Source organism: Pleurodeles waltl, chromosome 5 (genome assembly GCF_031143425.1).
Source record: "Pleurodeles waltl isolate 20211129_DDA chromosome 5, aPleWal1.hap1.20221129, whole genome shotgun sequence".
Classification (NCBI taxonomy): Eukaryota; Metazoa; Chordata; class Amphibia; order Caudata; family Salamandridae; genus Pleurodeles; species Pleurodeles waltl.
This window is the reverse complement of record NC_090444.1, coordinates 848865555-848888564: the sequence shown is the minus strand read 5'-3', so window position 1 is coordinate 848888564 and position 23010 is coordinate 848865555. Positions and strand designations below refer to the sequence as shown.

The 23010-nt window shown below is 47.2% G+C and overlaps 1 protein-coding gene across 13 annotated transcripts in view; it reads left to right on the top strand.

The window, feature by feature from the left end:
• The window catches only part of AFDN (afadin, adherens junction formation factor), a 1710163-nt gene that overhangs the window by 1547056 nt on the left and 140097 nt on the right, over positions 1 to 23010 (top strand). For 7 of the 13 annotated variants that reach the window (XM_069234921.1, XM_069234923.1, XM_069234919.1 and 4 more), the window contains one exon: positions 4353 to 4866. In XM_069234921.1, coding sequence (XP_069091022.1) covers positions 4353 to 4866 — 514 coding nt within the window. The remainder of the gene's footprint in view (positions 1 to 4352; positions 4867 to 23010) is intronic. The other 6 variants (XM_069234924.1, XM_069234926.1, XM_069234928.1 and 3 more) reach the window with 1 other exon arrangement.

The window sequence follows — 23010 nt, the reverse complement described above, 5'->3', positions numbered from 1 at the left end:
TGAAATTCAGGCGTTTACAATACAAGAACCTTTTATCCAACTACACAAAAATAAGGTAGTCCTAAGGACTAATCCTAAATTTTTACCGAAGGTTATTTCACCATTCCACCTAAATCAAACGGTAGAACTACCAGTATTCTTCCCACAGCCAGATTCCGTAGCTGAGAGGGCACTACATACATTAGATGTCAAAAGAGCATTAATGTACTACATTGACAGAACAAAGAACATCAGAAAAACTAAACAGCTATTTATTGCATTCCAAAAACCTCATGCAGGAAACCCAATATCGAAAAAAAAGGTATAGCCAGATGGATAGTTAAGTGCATCCAGATCTGCTACCTTAAAGCAAAACGACAGCTGCCCATTACACCAAGGGCACACTCAACCAGAAAGAAAGGTGCCACCATGGCCTTTCTAGGAAATATTCCAATGCACGAAATATGTAAGGCAGCCACATGGTCTACGCCTCACACGTTCACCAAGCACTACTGTGTAGACGTGCTATCCGCACAACAAGCCACAGTAGATCAAGCCGTGTTAAGAACCTTATTTCAAACTACTTCCACTCCTACAGGCTGAGCCACCGCTTTTGGGGAGATAACTGCTTACTAGTCTATGCACAACATGTGTATCTACAGCGACAGATGCCATCGAACTGAAAATGTCACTTACCCAGTGTACATCTGTTCGTGGCATCAGTCGCTGAAGATTCACATGTGCCCACCCGCCTCCCCGGGAGCCTGTAGCAGTTCGGAAGTTAGCTTAAGCTTTGTACATTTGTAAATATATTATTTAAACCTTAAATAGGTACATACTTAGTCACTCCATTGCATAGGCACTATTACTACAACACAACTCCTACCTCACCCTCTGCGGGGAAAACAATCGAAGATGGAGTCGACGCCCATGCGCAATGGAGACAAAAGGAGGAGTCACTCGGTCCCGTGACTCGAAAGACTTCTTCGAAGAAAAACAACTTGTAACACTCCGACCCAACACCAGATGGCGGGCTATGCACAACATGTGAATCTTCAGCGACTGATGCCACGAACAGATGTACACTGGGTAAGTGACATTTTCATTGGGCTACAATGCTAATTTTTTACCAGATGACGACTGCACATAGTATTTTTGCATTATTGAGGGCTGAAATGGACCTCACATGACCGTCACAAGGGAGAACCAGAACATCATTAATTGAAAGGCATACAAACGTATTCTAAGTCAATGAAGTATATTTAACATTATGTTTGACATTTAATTATTTGTATGACAATCATTGTGAATAATCAACATATCTGTGCCTTGTACAACAATCTGTTTTGGGGAACAACCACACATTGCCTCAGCATACTTTTGTGTTTAGAAGTGCCGCAGTATGTTTCCAGTTTATCTAATTATGTTATCTAGATTTGTGAATAATTAGACTTGGACGACATTATGTTTATGCAGAACAATTGTCATTTTTTGTTCAACAGTATTCTTTTTTTGAGTCATTCCAAAGTTTTATGATAGGTCAGAGCCTTCTACATAGGGATATAGCCAACCATCCTTGTAGGAAAATTCCACTGTTGGCATGGTTATCCCCTAACTTTTTGCCTTGTGTTGATGCCAGCTTTGATTGAAAGTGCTCTGGGACCCTGCTAACCAGGCCCCAGCACCAGTGTTCTTTCCCTAAAAACTGTACCTTTGTCTCCACAATTGGCACACCCCTGGCATACAGATAAGTCCCTTGTAAAAGGTCCCCTTGGTACCAAGGGCCCTGTGTCCGGGGAAGGTCTTTAAGGGCTGCAGCATGTATTATATCACCCTGGAGACCCCTCACTCAGCACATGCACGCTACCTCACAGCTTGTGTGTGCTGGTGGGCACAAAAAGACAAAGCCGACATGGCACTCCCCTCAGAGTGCCATGCCCACAACCCACTGTGGCATAGGTAAGTCACCCCTCTAGCAGGCCTTACAGCCCTAAGGCAGGGTACACGATACCACAGGTGAGGGCATATCTGCATGAGCACTATGCCCCTACAGTGTCTAAGCCACTTCTTAGACATTGTAAGTGCGGGGTCTTCATAAAGAGTATATGGTCTGGGAGTTTGTCAAACACAAACTTCACAGCTCCATAATGGCTACACTGAATACTAGGAAGTTTGGTATCAAACTTCTCAGCACAGTAAATCCACACTGATGCCAGTGTGGAATTTATTGGGAAATGCACACAGAGGGCATCTTAGAGATACCCCCTGCATGCCAGCCCAACTGCTAGTGCTAGGCTGACCAGTCTCTGCCAGCCTGCCACTTCCAGACCATTTTCTGGCCACATGGGGTGAGTGCCTTTGTGCACTCTGTGACCAGAAACAAAGCCTGTCCTGGGTGTAGGTGCTTCACACCTCCCCCTGCAGGAACTGTAACACCCGACGGTGAGCCTCAAAGGTTCAAGTCTGGTGTTAGAATGCCCCAGGGCACTCCAGCTAGTGGAGTTGCCCTCCCCGACCCCGGACACAACCCCCACTTTTGGTGGCATGTACCAGGAGATAATGAGAAAAAGGAGGAGTCACCCCCTCAGCCAGATCCACCGCTAGGGTGACCAGAGCTGAAGTGACCCGTTGTTTTGGAGGATTTAGCCCAATAGGAATAGGAATGTGCCCCCTCCCCAAAGGGAGGAGACACAAGGAGGGTGTAGCCACCCTCAGGGACAGTAACCATTGGCTACTGCCCTCCAGTAATATAGTATTTAGGGGTGACCCTGAACCCAGGAAATCAGATTCCTGACGACCTACAAAGATGGACTGCTGACCTGAAAACCCCTCAGAGAAGATGGAAGACAACTGCTTTGGCCCCAGCCCTACCGGCCTGTCTCCTGATTAAAAAAACCTGCAACAGCGATGCATCCTGCGGGCCCAGCGACCTCTGCAGACTCAGAGGACAGCCCTGCAACTACAAAGGACAAAGAACTCCCGAGGACAGTGGAACTGTCCACCTCAAGCAAGAAGAAACTATCTTTAAAGGGACTCTCACCTCACTCCAGAAGCTTGAGTCCCCATCACTCTGCACCCGATGCCCCTGGCCCATGTCCAGAGAAACCAACGGCGCAGAGAGGTTCCCTAGGCGACTCTAACGACGTGTCTTTCTGGGGCTCACCTCTCTACACCCCCACAAAGACAACTGCAGAGAGAATCCTGATGGCTCCCCTCCCTGACCGCGACTGCCCGTAAAGAAGAAACCCGATGCCTGGAAGAAGCACTGCATCCGCAACCCCCAGGTTTGTGTAGAACCAACCACTGGTGCAGCAGTGACCAGCAGGCGACCCTTGCCCATTCTGTGGCTGGCCCGAGAAGCCCCCCTGTGCCCTGCCTGCAATGTCTGAGAAATCCCTGGGGTCCCTCCATTGATTTCTGTTACAATGCTGACGCCTTGTTTGCACACTGCACCCGGCCGCCCCTGTGCCACTGATGTTGTACTTTGTGTGCCTACTTGGGACCCCCCCCCCCCCCCCCCCAAGTGCTCTACAAAACCCCCCTGGTCTGCTCCCCGAGGACGCAGGTACTTACCTGCTAGTAGACTGGAACCGGAGCACCCCTTGTCTCCATATGCGACTTTGTTATTTTAGCCCCTCTTTGGCCTCTGCACCTGACCGTCCCTGTGTGGCTGGTGCTGAGTGTTTGGGGTTGACATGAACCCCCAACGGTGGGCTACCTATGCCCCAGAGACTGAACTTGTAAGTGGTTTACTTACCTCAAAAACTAACCTGTACTTACCTCCCCTAGGAACTGTTGAATTTTGCAGTGTCCACTTTTAAAAAGGCTTATTGCCAAACTGTGTACATTACTGTTTTGATTCAAAGTCCTATCTATACCTATGCAAAGTACCTTACATTTAATGTACTTACCTTCAATTTGAATCTTGTGGTTCTAAAATAAATTAAGAAAAAAATATATATTTTTCTGTCTAAAAACCTATTGGCCTGGAGTTAAGTCAGTGTGTGTTCTCATTTATTGCCTGTGTGTGTACAACAAATGCTTAACACTACCCTCTGATAAGCCTAACTGCTTGACCACACTACCATAAATAGAGCATTAGTATTATCTTTTATTGCCTCTGTCAAGCCTCTTGGGGAACCCATAGACTCTGTGCACACTGTATCTCATTTTGATATAGTATATAGAGAGCCAGCTTCCTACAATCCTGAATTGTAGTCGTGTAGAGACACTGATTGCCATGCTCACACGACCAGCGTTCAGTGTGTATGAGTGTATGTTTGAACAAACATTTTGTTTTTTACTTAAAAAGAAAACTCCATATACAAGTACTCTGTTATATCTGATTTCTTTTCTTTTCTTTGACTACACAGAGGCGGCAGGAAGAGGAATATTACAACCGGTTGGAAGCAGAAAGGCGAAGACAGCATGAAGAAGCTGAGCGAAGATTGTTAGAGCCCGATGAGGCTGGTCTGTACAGACCTCCTTTCCCAAAGGAGTATGAGTTTCAGCCTCTGCCACCATCTTCTAATGCTCCTCCTCCTCCACCTCAGCGAAACACCTCTTACCTCAAAACACAGGCCCTCTCCCCTGACACAGTCTACACTGCCAAGTTTGTTGCTTACAATGAGGAGGAGGACGAGGATGCACACTTAGCAGGTCAGGATAAATTCTCCAACACAAGAAAGTCTTACGGTGATCTACCTCCGGTTGCTGTTAGGCTACAGCAGTCCACTCGCCAGCCTCGCCCTGTGTCAGATGGCATCTTTCTCTCCAATTCATTCCAGCCACCCTCAGCCAATACCAACAGTACTACTTACAAAACAGGTCTGGGCCCTCCTTCCCTGCTAAACAAACCAAGTGTCTTCCATACAAGCAACTCAAAAGGTAGAGGAAAAAAACTTGTTCTCTGTTTGTAAATTCTGTGTGTAGTTGGGATTTATCCTGCTGCCTTTCCACTATAGATTGGAAATTGTTTCCTTTAAAAATAATTCAGAAAATTTTCACTTGATCATTCCTATCACGGTGATCTTGACCCTTTTCTTTAATCCTGTTGTCCGTATTGAGTTCTTGTTATTTACCTGTGTAAATATTTTTATTCTGTCCAAATTCTACTCTTCTCCCAAGACTTTAGATATACCACTTTTTCTCCACAACAATCGTAACACGAATTAAGAAATTACCCTGTTGTTGTTTCACCAGATCAAATTTAAAGTACTGTTGGTTTCGGCTTTCATTTTCTGCTATTTCAAATTTGCTCTTTCTTTTACTGTTCGCTTTTGCTACTCATTATTGCTTTGCTTGAATGTTTTGTCATGTGGAAACTTAATTTCAAGTACTAAATACTTTGTGCAAATGGCTTTAGAAGCAACTTTCCTATAGTTAAAAATATTCTTTGTGTAAACTTAAACTTAGATGTGAGCAGTATAATGGGCAGCAAGGCATAAAATAAAGTTGGCCTGACTAAACGGGGGATGAAGATTGACATTTTGAAAGCATATTTATTTTTTCAAATACCGAGTCTTTCAATGGCACTTCACAATTTACAAAAGTGTCTTTGTCGGTGTTTTCTTTATCCTGACAAGCCAGTAAAGTATCATAACTTGCTAAATAATTTGACTGGCTGTACAACTTTATAGAAATATTTTGATTTGGCATTTAAACGCTCTTGAGGATTTTTTTTTTTTTTTTAACCTGGCAAGTAAGCAACTACGAAGATTGGTTTATTGATAGCAGCCTTTAAGAACCAAATACTGCTTTGTTCATGATTTCTTTTTGCCGTTCTTCCTAATCTTATTCTTCTCACATGATCTATCTCTCTTGTATTTTTGATGTGTTTTTTGTTGAGGGCTTGCAGTTCCTATATATATATATATATATATATATATATATATATATATATTAATAATGTATATATATATGTAAAATATGACTTAGTGTCAAAACTGTTGTGTGGACTCCACCGATGAACCAACCCATGTCTGCCTCCTCGGGTGCTTTGTGATAGCCCCCACATTTCAATCTGATAAGTAGACTCAATGGATAAAATTACATTTAGAGTACTACTTAGCCATTTTAGACATTCACGTTGCTGCACGTCATCACTTGTGGGTGCCTATCGAGCATTGCAGCTTCTGCTTGACATGGAGCAGGTCCTATGATGAAGTACGACACCCATCTGGGTGTGTGAGGGCCCTTCTTCCTAAAGGAGCAGTTTTTCTGTTCCACTGGAGGGGCACTGACCTGACCTGTTTCTTCTTCTCCCCATTTTTCCTTTCTTCTCCATGGCCTGACACTGGTCTGGTAGGAACTATATAAGCAAATCATAATATATATTTGGTCCCCCTCCTCTTTTTGTCTTTTGATACAGTTACTAATCACTATTAGTTGTAGCTTTATTGTTTTCAAAATCTTAAAAGTAATGTGTCAGAAGCACTGTACCTGTTTGTAGACTTTTTGCACACGTATGGAAATTACATTTTGTTGCCCTCTTTAAGAAATCCTCTTGCTGTGAATGTACTTTATGCAGAGAGAGTTTTTTAATTATATATGAAGTGCAAAGCATCTTTTTTTTTTATATTTATATTCTCAGCAATTAAACTTCTGTTAAGTCTTAGAACATGTATCACATTGGAAAATCTATATAAAATAAGATTGTTAGAGAAAAGAACTATCAAGCCTAATTAGGTGGTGGATTACAGTTGCCAGCTTATACAGAAGGTCACACCAAAGTTGAAAAAAATAATTTGTTGTTTAGTGACTAGATTCAAATTTCATTTATAAGACTACGTTCTTTACATAGATTCCTTATCGTGTTAAATCATTCTTGGCTTCGAGTGGTAACTGAAATCTGTACAAAGTCAGCACAGTTTATTTGAGTGGCTCAATTGATACAATGCCGGAGGTGATGTCTTCATTTTCCCTTTTGCATTACTTCATTTACCTTTTTCTGTGACCACAGACCGTACACTTTCAGCACTAATTTTTTCCAATGATGTGTGTGATAATCCTGTTATTTCTTCAGTTAGAGCATTGACACTAACATTGTAAAGCTTTCTCCTCCACCCGTTCTTTACAATCCATTGTTCGGCAAATTTAATTCTGGGCAGGAGTTGAAGATGATAAACATCCTATCATCTTTCAAGTGGTCTTTTCCTCATCTTACACCTGTAATGAGAAACCCATTAAAATAGGCTTCTCCAGTCCTTCATTTAACACCAATCGCATGAATATATTGTTTTGTATAGGGGAAGTGCCCTGAAATATGCCACAATTGCTTCCTAGACTCACTCACCAAATTCTTAAATTTGTTCAACACTCCATCCATCGATGTACCTTGGATTGGCCTCCCTGAAATTGTTGACCATGCTCTTATCGTGGATGAAAATTCCCAAAGGCCTAACTCTCTATGTACAGGGATCTGTCATCTGGAATCTTCTTTCCCTGAACCCAGAGGGAGACTCTTAAAAGTTCTATTTGTGAAAACAATCCCTTTTCACTCTGTCTGCGGCTTAGCCACATCAAAAAGGCTAGGAATTTTTGATAAAGTTAGTACTCTGTTACTGCACATATGAAGCATACAGCATGTCTCTAAAAACCTAAGTAAATAGGTTTACTTCATTTTAGAACTTTTTTAGTTGTCTTATTCCCTCTATAAATAAGTCTTGGGATTTGAAACTCTGCAAAGGTTTCAAGAGGTAGATATATGCAGCAGACCTACCCTGCTTGGTAAAATGTGCCTGGGACCGGCCCAAGACATGCATTTTCTGCCCAGACTGTACGTGTACCCCTGGGCTGTCCACACGAGCGATGCCAAAGTTTTCATGGACCTCCACCAGCCCTAGAGGGGAGGCTAGTCTGCTATGCATTGCTACAGATTGATCTCAGAATGTCTGCTCCCACAGACACATGAAGGTAAAGTAGTGGAAGAGACTCACTACAAGCGATGGAGGGTTTTAGACCTGACAGCCTTTGGTGTGGTCTTCTTCCAAACCTTTTGACTACTGACCACTGTTGCTGCTGTTTGTTTTTATTGGCTTCAGGACTGTGCTGACCAAGGTAAAATGCTGGTTATCTCTCCTTAAAACATGGTAAAACTGACCTACACCTGATTGGCACATTTAATTTACTTATAAGTCCTTAGTAAAGCAGTATAACATGTATCCAGGGCCTGTAGATGTAATGCTACTAGTGGGTCTGCAGCACTTATGCAACATGCACAGTTTTTTTAACTGCCAATTCAACCAGGCAAAATAAACCTTTTGCCAGGCATAAACCTCCCTCTTTGATACATACGTCACACCTGAGGTTGGCCCTAGACAGCCCACAGGGCAAGGTGTATTGTATTTAAAATGTTGATCTGATAGAGAATTTGAGCCACAGATTCCTTACTTTAAAATGATCCCCAGGCATCAGACTGGATCTGGATATTTTTCTTGAGCAGTGTCCCTGTGCGCCGGTAGGTGGCAGCGTTTGGCTCCTCGTGGTGTCTTTGGAGCTGTTCACAATGGAAGTGAGGTGCTCAGCGCCTATATAGGCACCACCTCATTGTGCTGAAGTAATTTTTTTCTTTCCGCACCAGTCAGAGCAAATCCGGAGAGAGCTACCCCCAGTCATTTTTTGACTGACCTTTACTGACTTTTTTGTCCAAGTTTTTTTAGATCTTTCTCCTGGTGTGGCAGGTATGACCACTAGAAAAGCTGGCTTCTAGCCTTGCAGTGCTTGTCACCAACAGGTGTCGGTGACAGACCTGCATCTTTTTGCCTCTGGTGCCTGGAGCGCGACCACAACACAAAGACATGCATTGGCTGCAACAGCATGCACACTAAGGCCTTGAAGGAGCAGTCCCTCAAGCTCTTTGCTGCTCAATGTGCAATGCGGCAGCAGTCCCAGAATTGGTCACCAAGCCATATTTGTCCACGCATTTGGGTAAGTCCCACAAAAAAAAAAGAAAAGTAAGAGGTCTTCAACTTCACCCCGTCCTTTTGAGTCATCCCACGAGACGAGGGAGTGTCGTCATTCAAGGCCTGGATCCACGGTTGAACCTGTGCCTGAGGAGCCCTGTCCAACTTCATGCAACTCTTAGTTGGGCGGTCTGTACCAGCTGGCATGCCTTTGGGCCCTGCAGAGTCAGAAAGGGTCCCTACCAGTTCCCTTCTCGTGGGTCACCCCCAGCCGGCCATTTGGATACCCGGATAGCTCTGGACTGGCATAGTTCATACCACCTTCACCTTCCCCGACGCTAGCCCTGATGGCGGCACCACCCCATTCCCATCCCAGACAGGGACACCGTGCCAGAGGGGCATTGCCCAATGCTGACTCCAGAACCAGTGGTAGCCTTGCCTTCCAGGCTGGAGCCTGAGCCCTATTCTTACAGGCAAGGACTTGGGGAAGATTGGGATGGGCCGCTGGACCCTGAGGAATATGTGCCCATAGACTGATGTGAGGACTAGGCAGTTGCCAGTGGACTGGACACTTTCCCAGGTACTGGCATGGTCTCTCCTCCTCCGTTGCTATGGAGGAGACAGCTTCTTTTGCCTTGGTGGTAAGAAGGGCTGCCAAAGTCCTGGACCCCACCCTGCTCTTAGTGGCAGTCAAGACTAACCTCTTGACCGAGTTTCTTCAGTCAGTAGTCCCCTTGGAACAGCTTTTCCCTTTTAATGAAGCCCTTACAGATGTCTTGCTTCGACCTGTTCCAAGCCCAGCACAGGGGCTCCTATGAACAAGACAGTTGCCCACCTCCATTGTTCCACCCCAGAGGACCCTAATTTCTTCATGCAACACCCTACCCCAGATATCTTGGATGTCCAAGCCTCTACTTCCCGTGTAAAACCTGGTGCATTCCCTACTCTCCATGTTATAGGAATTCCAAGAGGTTGGACACCTTAGGATAGAAAATGTTTTCTTCCACCAGCCTGGCTCTGTGGTCCTTGAACACTGCGGGCCTTTTGGGTCGTTATTCCCAAGCACTGTGGGAGTTGATTTTGCAGGTGCTGCACATGGACCTGGAGGAGGCCTGGGCCTTACTGTGGTAGATGTGTGAGATTCATCCAAGTTCCCGATCAGATGTGAGCTGGAAAAGACCGGCTCGTTAGGCAGAACAGTTTTGTTCATCAGTGGCCTTACGGGGGCCACACCTGGCTGAGAATGACTGACTTTTCAGGGGATGTCCAAGCCTTGCTTATGAACAAGTTCTTTGATGGCTCTTGTCTCTTTAGAGACAAGGTGGATTCAGTGCTTCAAGGATAGCAGAGCTACGGCCAGGTCCTTGGGCCTTTCCATGGCCCCCCACCAACCCTAGTCCACCTTCCACCCCTTTCGTGGCAACGGAAGTGGCTTCCAGCCATGTCCTTATCCATCTAGCCACCACGGCATGCAATCACCCCAGCTTCTGCGTGGCTGAGAACTTGGTACCCTCGACCCGGTGTGTCGGGCAACTAGATGTCAGGCAAGTCCACCATCTCCCTAAGCAGCCACAGCCTCAAAATCCTTTAGTTCACCCTCAAACCATCATGGACAAGTAGTGGGAGGCAGGATACGCCATCACTTGCATCCCTGGAGGTCGATAACATCAGACCCCTGGGTTCTCCAGATTGTGCAAAGGGGCTGCTCTCTCCCATTTTGGCTACTCCTCCACCCATGCCGCCCACTTGTGACAGGCTGACAGAGAACCATCTCTCCTTACTCCACCAGGAAGGGGTGGCTCTCTTGGAGAGGGTGCTGAGACCAGAAGTAGGTTGTGTTTGCTATTCCCTTTACCCTCTGTTCCCCAAAAGGACGGAGGCCCTCATTCTATTTTAGACCTGCACCCTCTAAATTTCTTCCTCAAAAAGGGGAACTTCAGAATTCTCACACTCGCTCAAGTCCTGCCTACCTTGGATCCGGGAGACTGGATGGTAGAGTTGGACTTGCAGGATGCATATGTCCACAATTCTGTCCTCCCCAGACGCTACCTGTGGTTCACGGTGGACCACAAACACTTTGTTTGTCGTGCTCCCTTTTAGCCTTACCAGCACCACTCGTTTTTACCAGCACCACTCAGGTGTTTAATAAGGTGATGGCGGTGGTTGCAGCTGATCTGCAGAGATCTGTGATACCAGTCTTTCCCTATCTTGATGTCTGGCTGTTAACAGAGGGCTTGCTCCAGGCAGTCATCTCCCACCTGCAGATGACTGCGGACCTCCTGCTCTCACTGAGGTTCACTATCAACATGCTGAGGTGACACCTGATCCCCTCTCATACACTCTTGTTCATCAGAGCGGTTGTGAACACGGTGCAGTTCCAGGCTTATCATCCTGAATTTTCAGGCTACGATACAGAGGTTTCACCCTCTATCCTGGACTTTGATGAGGCTGACTCTGAGGCTGCTTGGCCCCATGGCCTCCTGCGTCCTGCTTGTGATGCATACCTGCTGACATATGCAGACTCTGCACTGGGATCTGAAGTTCCAGTGGGCGCATCATCAGGGTAATCTCTCCGACATGGTCCAGATATCAGTGGGAATTGGAGTGGATCTGGAGCGGTGGTTTTACGAACCTCAGTTGAGTCAGTGTCAGACCCCTCTTCATTTCCCAACCAGATCTGACAGTGGTGACAGATTATTCACTCCTGGAATGGGGTGACCATCAGGGAGAGGCGTAGATTAGAGGCTTCTGGTCTCTGGTGGAATCAGGACTCCACATCAGCCTACTGGAGTCTCTGGCAATCCACCTGGCACTGAAAGCCTTTTTACCTTCTATCAAGGGAAGGCTCATACAGGTGTTCATGGACAGCATCACCGCCATGTGGTACTGCAACAAACAGGTTGGGGTCATGGACCCTTTATCAAGTGGCCCTGCACCTCTGGACATATCTGGAACATCAGAGCATATCACTGGTAGTTCAGTTCCTGGCAGGATCTCTGAACATCAGAGCAGAGTAACTCGGACCAAGATGCCTTGTGGATCGCAACTGACATCTCCATCTGGAGGTGATGCATGGTCTCTTTCAGCAGTGGGGAGAACCTTGGTTAGATCTGTTAGCCACTGCCGAGAACGCAGTGTCAGCAATTTTGCGTGCTGGAGTTTCCTAAGTAGCTCTCGCTCAAAGACACTTTTAGTCTTGAGTGGAGCTCAGGCCTCCTGACCGCCTTTACGCCCATACCACCTCTTCCCACAGTTCTCAAAAGATCAGGAATAACCAGTCCCAAATCATTCTTGTAGCTCCGGACTGGGCTCAGAGAGTTTAGTATCCTGAGCTGTTGAGCATGACCATTGGTCCTCCGATCAGGTTGTCCCTTTGGAAGAATCTTCTGTTGCAGCAGAAGGGGATGGTTCCCCACCCTAACTTGTCAACGCTCCACCTTCATGTGTGGGGATTTGAATGGTGACAGTTGACCACTTTCGAAATAGTGCCCAAAGTCTATAACGTCATCTTGGCAGCCAGGCGTCCCTACACCACGACAGTACACACCTGCAATTGGGGCAAGTTTGTGGCATGTTGTGGAAAAAAACAGGTTGAAACACTTCATGCTTCAATTTGTCAAGTAGGTCTGTTTAGGCTTTCTCAGTAGGGCTCAGATATGGGAAACTTAAAAAGCTATATTTCTGCCATTTTGGTATCCCTGTGATTGCCAGCCATCCCTTTTCAAGTCCACTGTTTTACATTGGTTTCTGAAAGATCTCCAACACTTGTTCCCACCTTCTCCCTTTACCATGCCTCAGTGGTACCACAAATACAGGGAGTGCAGAATTATTAGGCAAATTAGTATTTTGACCACATCATCCTCTTTATGCATGTTGTCTTACTCCAAGCTGTATAGGCTCGAAAGCCTACTACCAATTAAGCATATTAGGTGATGTGCATCTCTGTAATGAGAAGGGGTGTGGTCTAATGACATCAACACCCTATATCAGGTGTGCATAATTATTAGGCAACTTCCTTTCCTTTGGCAAAATGGGTCAAAAGAAGGACTTGACAGGCTTAGAAAAGTCAAAAATAGTGAGATATCTTGCAGAGGGATGCAGCACTCTTAAAATTGCAAAGCTTCTGAAGCGTGATCATCGAACAATCAAGCGTTTCATTCAAATAGTCAACAGGGTCGCAAGAAGCGTGTGGAAAAACCAAGGCGCAAAATAACTGCCCATGAACTGAGAAAAGTCAAGCGTGCAGCTGCCACGATGCCACTTGCCACCAGTTTGGCCATATTTCAGAGCTGCAACATCACTGGAGTGCCCAAAAGCACAAGGTGTGCAATACTCAGAGACATGGCCAAGGTAAGAAAGGCTGAAAGACGACCACCACTGAACAAGACACACAAGCTGAAACGTCAAGACTGGGCCAAGAAATATCTCAAGACTGATTTTTCTAAGGTTTTATGGACTGATGAAATGAGAGTGAGTCTTGATGGGCCAGATGGATGGGCCTGTGGCTGGATTGGTAAAGGGCAGAGAGCTCCAGTCCGACTCAGACGCCAGCAAGGTGGAGGTGGAGTACTGGTTTGGGCTGGTATCATCAAAGATGAGCTTGTGGGGCCTTTTCGGGTTGAGGATGGAGTCAAGCTCAACTCCCAGTCCTACTGCCAGTTCCTGGAAGACACCTTCTTCAAGCAGTGGTACAGGAAGAAGTCTGCATCCTTCAAGAAAAACATGATTTTCATGCAGGACAATGCTCCATCACACGCGTCCAAGTACTCCACAGCGTGGCTGGCAAGAAAGGGTATAAAAGAAGGAAATCTAATGACATGGCCTCCTTGTTCACCTGATCTGAACCCCATTGAGAACCTGTGGTCCATCATCAAATGTGAGATTTACAAGGAGGGAAAACAGTACACCTCTCTCAACAGTGTCTGGGAGGCTGTGGTTGCTGCTGCACGCAATGTTGATGGTGAACAGATCAAAACACTGACAGAATCCATGGATGGCAGGCTTTTGAGTGTCCTTGCAAAGAAAGGTGGCTATATTGGTCACTGATTTGTTTTGTTTTTGAATGTCAGAAATGTATATTTGTGAATGTTGAGATGTTATATTGGTTTCACTGGTAATAATAAATAATTGAAATGGGTATATATTTTTTTTTGTTAAGTTGCCTAATAATTATGCACAGTAATAGTCACCTGCACACACAGATATCCCCCTAACATAGCTAAAACTAAAAACAAACTAGAAACTACTTCCAAAAATATTCAGCTTTGATATTAATGAGTTTTTTGGGTTCATTGAGAACATGGTTGTTGTTCAATAATAAAATTAATCCTCAAAAATACAACTTGCCTAATAATTCTGCACTCCCTGTAGTGTTGGGCTCTGAGTGTTACAAGTTGTTTTTCTTCGAAGAAGTCTTTTCGAGTCACAAGAGCGAGGGACTCCTCCCTTTCAGCTCCATTGCGGATGGGCGTCAACTCCATCTTAGATTGTTTTCTTTCCGCCATCGGGTTCGGACGTGTTCCTTTTCGCTCCGTATTTCGAATCAGGAAAGTTAGCTAAATATCGAAAAATCGACAGTATTGTTCTCGTTTGGTACCGGGTTAGTGTTATTGTATCTGCACCGACAGCAGGAGCGCTCCGGCGGCCCTTCGGGGCTTCCGTTCTTCAGCGTGGCCTGGCCGGCCCGACCACATCCATCGTCGAAGACTAATGGACCGGACCCCCTTCCGCTTCTGTCCGAAGTGCCACTCGAATTATCCTTATGCAGACCAACACCTGGTCTGTAATCTGTGTTTATCACCAGAACACAGGGAGGATACTTGCAAGGCTTGTTGTGCGTTTCAATCTAATAAGACCCTACATGATCGAGCGAGAAGACTGCAAATGGCGTCAACACCGAGAGAGCAAGTCGAAGTCGGAGAGGAGGAAAGAATTTCCATCCAGGGATCGGACGTGGACGAATTCGAAAGTGACCGAACCTCGACGGTGCAGCGAACAGTGAGTAAACCTGCCCCGTCCAAAACTCACACAAATATCTTTAAGGCCAAGGGGACGCCACCGCCAGCAGGCCATGGCTTAACCCATCGAAAAGAAGGTGACCAAACATCAGCACCAAAAAAGGCCAGAGATTTGCCAAAGACTTCCGACTCCGGTCGAGATTCCAGCACTGAACCATCTCGACACCAAGAGTTCGACTCACCCAAAGTGAGAAAAATATCATCGGAACCGAAAAAGACATTGTGAGCGGCTACACAACTGTCCTATCAGGCTCCTTACCATCAAGAAGGCCTTTCTAGTAGCAATAACGTCTGCCCGGAGACTCAAGTCAGCTCCTGGCTTTGTCAATTAAGACTAAATACCTCAACATCTTCCCAGACAAGCTGGTTCTTTGCAGGAGAGCGTTCTTCCTTCTGAAAGTGGGCACTCCCTTTAATGCAAGCCAGTTCATCACCCTGCCTACCTTGTATGTGCCAGCTCATCCCTCCAAGGAAGCAGACCGATTCAGCCAGCTAAATCCCAAAAAAGCATTTTCCTCTACCTTGACCACAAAAAAGAGTTCCCGGTGGATAAACAGCTCTTCGTGCGGTATGTCGGAGCCCTGATAGGGAAGGTAGTACAGAAATGAACCATCTCTCAATGGGTCATGCTCTGTATTAAAATCTGCTACGCATTTCCCAACAAGCCACCCCTGAAGGTTTGCATGCTCATTCCAATAGAGCCAAGGCTGTGACCACTGCGTTGGAGCACTGAGTCATAATCCTGGACATCTGCATTTTTGCATGTTTACCTAGCACTACTGCCTGCACAGCCAGGACCATAGGGACAGGCACTTTGCCCCTCACTCCTGCAGGACTTTGTAGTGTGAAATAATTTTGCAAACTCTCCTCCAGGGAGGTATTGCTTGGGTATCTCTTCTAAGTTAAGAAATCTGTGGCTAGAAGTTGTCGGATGAACAAATTTCTTAACTGCGGAAACACCTTTTTCATTGGAGACTCAATCTAGTTGCAGATTCCTTACTGACCCACTCATCCTCCCTGCTCTCCGGACAGATTTTTTGATTCCAGGCTGTTCCCCTTACAGGGCCCTATTCTCAGGCATCATTGATCAGTACTTTTCATGGTTCCACGCTTCTGACCTGAAAAGTCACAACAAGAAACTAATGTCAGAGTGCTGGGGTGGCACCGGTCTCCTCACTTCCAGCACAAACAATGCAATGCAGAGCTGAACTACGCCACCTACTGGTGCACAGGAGTACTTCTCAAGAAGAAATTACAGATCCAATATGTTGCCTGGGGATAATTCTAAGGTAAAGAATCTGCAGCTAGATAGAGTCTCTACCAGATCACGTGTTATTGGAGGTAACTTGTTCAACTGATAGAGACTTCTAGTTGCAGATTCCTTACCTTAGAATTTCCCCCAGGTGTCGAACTGGATCCGAAGATTTTGCTCAGTTCTCCATTGCTGTGGGTATGGATATGGGGATAGTGTAGAGAGGTCGCTTCAACTTTTAGAATACCAGCTTGACCCTGACATGGACTGGGTTCAGAATTTGGGCGATGCCAGCGGGCTAGACACCTCCCCTGATGCTGACATGCTTTCTCTCCCTACTGTAGCTACAGAGGAGGAGGGAGTGTCATACTCTATGGTGGTGAGAAGGGCTGTTGAGGTTTTCTACCTTGAGCTTCCTTCTGTGGCGGCCCGGTCTAACCTCCTGACTGAGGTGCTTCAGCCTGGGGCCTCCAATTCGGAACCCCTCCTTCTCTTCAAGAAAGCTTCTGGGTACCTGGTCCAAACCCACCACAAGGGCTCCTGTGAATAGAACGGTCGCCTGCCACCATCAGCCTGTGTCGACCGACCCAAAATTCCTGACTCAACACCCTACGTCGGAGAGCCTTGTCATCCAGGCTTTGTCATCCTCTGGTGCATTCCCTACAGTTCCCCTGGGCAGGGAATCAAAAAGACTGAATAACTTTGGGAAGAAAATATTTTCTTTCACCAGTCTTGCGCTGCGGTCTGTAAACACCACTTACCTTTTTGGCCGATATTCCCATACTCTCTGGGATACGATCACTCAAGTGCTGCCCTGAGCCCGGGAGGAGGCCCGGACCGTTCTCACCCAAGCCATTACGGACAGAGAGATGCACCAAAGTTCATGATTCGTTGTGGACTGGATCTGACCAACTCAGTGAGCAGATCGGTTGCATCGACCATGGCCTTGAGGCGCCCACGCCTGCTTGAGGTCATCTAGCTTTTCAGGGGATGTCCAGCAATCCTTGATGAACATGCCCTTTAATGGCACCCGTCTCTTCAGAGAAAAAGCATACTCAGTGCTCGAGCGCTTTAAGGAATCCCGGGCTACGGCTCGGTCCCCTGACCTCATAGCTGCTCCTTGCACCCCCACATCCCGCTTTTCGCTCCTTTCGTGGTTACGGAAGGGGCACCTAACTGCATTCCTTTTCTCCCGGCTCATGCTATGCAGCCTCTGTGCGGACTCTGGATCCCACAAGCTTGAGGATCAGGGAGCCAGCGGTCCACTCCCTCCTCCAATCCTTCCTAGTCCGTTGGAACATATGGGACCAAATGGTGGCAGAATCAGCTATCACCTGCCCCACTGGGAATCCATTGTCATGGAAAGGTGAGTTTTACAAATTGTCTGAAGGGGCTACTCCCTCCCCTTCGAGACTTCTCCTTCGGCCATGCCACCATCATAGGATCATCTATCGGAGGATCATTTAGCACTTCCTCCCCGCAAGGAGGTCATGGCTCTCCTGGCCAAGGGAGACATAGAGAGGGTTCCTGTGCCAGAAGTACGTAATGGTTGATATTCCCGCTACTTTCTGGTGCCCAAAAAGGGCAAGGGCCTTCACCCTATCCTAGATCTCCTGACCCTTAATCTCTTCCTCAAGAAGGAGAAGTTCAAAATGCTAACCCTAGCTCAGGTCCTTTATTCCCTGGACCCTGGAGACTGGATGGTAGTGTTGGACTTGCAGGACGCCTATTTTCACATTCCCGTCCTGCCAGCCCACAGATGATATTTGCAATTCGTGGTAGGTCACAAGCACTCTTAGTTCACCGTTCTCCCCTTTGGCCTTACCAGTGCCCCTTGGGTGTTCACGAAAGTGATGATAGCGGTTGCAGCTCATCTGCGCAGGTTAGGGGTTTCAGTCTTTCCTGACCTCGACTACTGGCTGTTGAATGTGGGCACGCCCCAGAAAGTCTTCTCCCATCTCCAGACTACGGCAAACCTCCTGCATTCACTGGGGTTCACTATAAACGTGTCAAAATCACACCTGACTCCCTTTCAGATGCTACTTTTCATCGCAGCTGGTCTGGACACAGTGCAGTTTCGGGCTTATCTTCCCGAAAAGCGAGTACAGGATATTCAGGCTTTGATACTGATGTTTCAGCCTCTAGCCTGGATTTTGGTGAGAATGACTCAGGCTGCTAGGCATCATGGCCTCCTGCATCCTGTTGGTCCAACATGCCAGATGGCATATGTATGCTTTGCAGTGGGACCTGAAGTTCCAGTGGGCGCAGCTTCAGGGGAATCTCTCCGAAATGCTCCAGATCTCGGAGGAAACTGTGAAAGACCTGCAGTGGTGGTTGTCGAATTAAGATTGGGTCAACGGCAGATCCCTCTCCCTTCCCCAACCAGATCTCACAGTAGTGACAGATGTTTCACTCCTGGAATGGGGCAGCCATATGGGAGAGGTGGAGGTCAGGGGCCTCTGGTCTCCGGCGGAGTCCGAGCTCCACATCAATTTTTTGTAGCTCTGGGTGATCCGACTTGCATTGAAAGCATTCCTTCCCTCTCTCAAAGGAAAAGTGGTGCAGATGTTTACCGACAACACCAGCGCCCTGTGGTACTGCAACAAGCAGGGCGGAATGGAGTCATGAACCCTTTGTCAAGAGCTCTTCGCCTCTGGGCATGGCTGGAATGCCAGGGCATTTCACTAGTGGTTCGACATCCGGCGGGCTCTCTGAGCTTCAGAGCAGATAAACTCAGCAATTGATGCAAATTCGAGCATGAATGGCGTGTCCATCCGGAGGTGGTACAAGGTCTCTTTCAGCAGTGGGGAGAGCCTTGGTTAGATCTGTTTACCGCCACAGAGATCTCACAATGTCAGCTGTTTTGCGCATGGGAGTTTCCAAGGCAACGCTTGCTCTGCAACACTTTTGTCACAAGTGGAGCTCAGGCCTTCTGTATGCCTTCCCACCTATACTACTTCTGCCCAGAGTTCTAAAGATCATCAGGCACGACCGGGCCCAAGTAATTCTGGTGGCTCCGGACTGGGCACAAAGAGTCTGGTATCCTGAGCTATTACACATGGCCAGAGATCCTTCCATCAGACTGCCCCTTCGGGAGGATCTTCTGTCGCAGCAGCAGGGGACGGTCATTCTTCTGAACCTGTCCAGTCTACACCTCCTTGCCTGGTGATTGAGCGGCTAGAGTTGACAGCTTTCGACCTTCCGCCCAAAGTCTGTAATGTTATCTTGGCAGTCAGGCGTCCCTCCACCAAAACAGTATTCGCCTGTCGTTGAAAGAAATTTGTGGCATGGTGCATCAACAAGTCTGTTGATTTCCCCCCCACCCCGCACCTCTCTCAGAGGTTCTCGTCTTTATTCTCTTTCTTGCCCAGCAGGGCTCTGCTGTGGGTACCCTCAAGGGCTATTTGTCTGCCATCTCCCATTGTTGTGATTTTTCTCAAGTGACTAACACATATGTTTCCTCCCATCCCGTTGATAATGCCCCAGTGGGATTTTAACTTGGTTCTAACATGCCTTCTTGATTTCATCACCTCTGCTCGCAGAGTGAGTGAGCTCCAGGCTCCCTCTTCGAACACACCATTCCTAGCGGTACACCCTGACAAGGTTGTGCTTCGTAACAGTGCTTCCTCCCTCCCAAAGTGGTGACACCTATTCATGTAGGTCAATCAATAACCCTGCCTACTTTTTACGCACCCCCACATCCCTCTCATGAGGAGAGACTCCACTGCCTGGATCCAAAAAGAACGTTGGCGTTCTACCTAAATCGTACCAAAGATTTCTGGGTGCACAATCAAATCTTAGTGGGTTTGTGGATGGGAAGAAGGGAAGGGTGGTGCAGAAGAGGACCATCTCTCGATGGGTAGTCCTCTGTATCAAAATGTGCTAGGCTTTGGTAGAAAAAATAGCCCCCTGAGGGTTTGCGTGCTCATTCTACCAGAGCAACTGCCGCTACCACTGCGTTAGCACTCGGAGTCCCAGTCCTGGATATCTGCCAGGCGGCAACTTGGGCATCTTTGCATATGTTCATCAAGCATTACTGCCTGGACATTCAGGTCCCCATAGACGGCTATTTTGGCCATTTCGTCCTGCAAGACTTTTTGGTGTGATCTTAATTCACAGCCCACCACCGGGGATGGTATTGCTTGTTTATCTACTTTAAGGTAATGAATCTGCAACTAGAAGTCTCTGTCAGATGTACAAGTTACTTACCTTCAGTACCGCTATCTCTAGTAGAGATGTATTCTAGTTGCAAATTCTTTACCACCCGCCCATCCTCCCCGCACAGCAAACTGATTTCTAGAGATAGGAACCTCCCTTTAAGGGCCCTAGTTTTGGTGCACCATTCTAGGTGTTCTTCATGGCTCCGCGCTAACTGACGTGGAAAGTCGTGAAAAGAAACTGACGTCATTGTGCCGGGGTGGTGCCTATATATGACCACAATGTCACTACAGCGACCCACGACGTCCGCGGAGTCGACCAACGCCAACGATGCTCACAAATTTAACCGAAGCCACCTGACGTCATGCAGGGTTACTGCTCAAAGATAAAACTCCAGATCCAGTCTGATGCCTGGGGAAAATTCTAAGGTGTAAGGAATCTTGAACTAGGATATGTTTCTACTAGATATATAGTTACTGAATGTAAGTAATTTGTATGATATATACCTGTAAGTTTAACATGTCCTGCTAGTGAATAACTCTTAAATTCCTTTTTCACTGCTGCAAGGTCTACTCTCCCATAGTATCACACAGTGTTACCTTATTACATTTAATAAGTGATAACGTTTAATTGGGTGCAGGTAGGGAATTCATGTTTGCACCTAAATGAATTAAAAACCCTTTTTAATGGTAAAGTTGGATTTTAAGTCAGTTTTGAAAATTCCACTTTTAGAATGTAATTTTCTTGGCCTAACCGTTTGGTGCCTGCAACCTGTGTCTTTGTTTACATGACAGGGTGTGTTTGGCAGTTGGCCTTTCTGTATTCCTTCCAGGCAGTGGGGCAAAGCAAGACTATGTGATGGCAGAATGGACCGTCCTGTGTGGGTGCAGAGATGTTCACTGTCTTGCTTACAAAGGGGCTGCCTCAGCTCACACATAAAGAATTGGAACCAGTCCATTGTCACTCTAGAACCCTTTGAGCCTGGGCAGGGGAGGAAGGAAAGTCTAGGATCAGATGTGGGGGTTGGAGGGGGGAGGGAGTCTAGAGGTTTCTCCCACTTCAAAGGCCGGCACCTGGTACAAATTTTGGATCCTCAGACCAGCTCTTCAGTTCACTCCTAAACCTACAGATGAGCCCCCCAGAAGAGCTACCTTGTACTTCAGAGGACTGTCCTGCTGCTTGAGGCCTGATTTGTGACTCGGAGGAATGCCCTGCTGCTTGAGGCCTGCATTGCTGCTTGATCCGTGCACTAGCAGAGTGACTCCAAAGGTCAGTTAGCTGACCTCCTGTCCATGCTACATAGACACAGTAAGCTCCGAGTGCCTTCCTGCAACTGCCCAGGTGACGGGCTGCACTAGACCTGTACCTGGATCTGCCTGAGCCCTGCTGGCCTCTGCTGAAGTACATTCCTAATCCCCAAGAGGTGTCTCCCAGGGTCCTGGACCCTTGGCTGGCATCAGCTGAGCTCCTCCTGTGAAGAAAGGGAGAAATCCTGAAGATCTGATAGAGTTTTCTAGTTGCAGATTCCTGACCTTAAGAATTATCCCCAGGCATCAGACTGGATGCAGAAAACTGTGAGCAGTGTAGGAAAGTACCCACTTTGTAAGTGGGGGGTAGCCATTTTACCCGTATACTGGACACAGGTAAAATGTAGCTGTGTCCAGCTACATAATGGTAACTCCGAACCTGGGCATGTTTGGTTTCAAACATGTCTGAATCATACCCAAATACTGTGGCTGGTATTGATTGTATGATTCCATGCACTCTGGGGCCTCCTTAGAGGTCCCCCAGCATCGCTCTTACTAGTCTTCTGGGATTTTCCTGGCAGTCCGCGCTGCTGCCACCACTCAGACAGGTTTCAGCCCTCCTGCTGCTTGACCAGCTCAGGCAGGGGAAGGCAGAACAAAGGATTTCCTGTGGGAGAGGGAGGTAACACCCTCTCCCTTGGAAATAGGTGTTACATGGCTTGGGAAGGGTATCCTTCCCAAGCCACCGGTATGCTTTGAAGGGCACATTTGGTGCCCTCCTTGCATAAACCGTTTTGCACCAGTCCAGAAACCTCCGATCCCTGCTCTGGCGTGAAACTTGACAATGGAAAGAGGAGTGACCACTCCAGGTGGCCACTTGATTCTGCCATCTTGAATCCTCGGTGGGCAGAGGCCCCGGGGAGCATCTGAGTGGCCAGGATTGGTAGGTGACATCACATCACAGTCCCCTCCTGATAAGTGGTCACCCTGCTAGGTGACCAGTCCCCCTTCCTGGGCTATTTAGGATCTTCGCCTTGGGTGGGGTCCTCAGATTCTACGTGCAAGATTCCAGCAGGACTCCTCTGTAACCTTTACTTCAACTTCTGGGACTGCAGCGGGATCCTCCAGGAACCAACAATCTGCAACTCCAGGGACGACTCTGCTTTGCAACATTGTTTCTCCAGCACCTTCCAGCAACTGCAACATTTCCCTGGCTGTACATCCTCTGAGGGCGAAGAGTCTTCAGCCTGCACAAGATGTAAGAAGGAATCTCCCTTGGAGTGAAGGAGTCACTCCCCTGCATCCTCAGGCACCAACTGCAACCGGCTGTGCGGATCCTTTCTCCTCCAGAACTGTGTGGATTCCGTATCGCAGGTGGTGGTCTGGAGTTGTCCCCTTGGTCCTCTCTACCAGCTGTCCAACTTGGGTGATTGTAAGCCCTTGCCTCTCCTTTG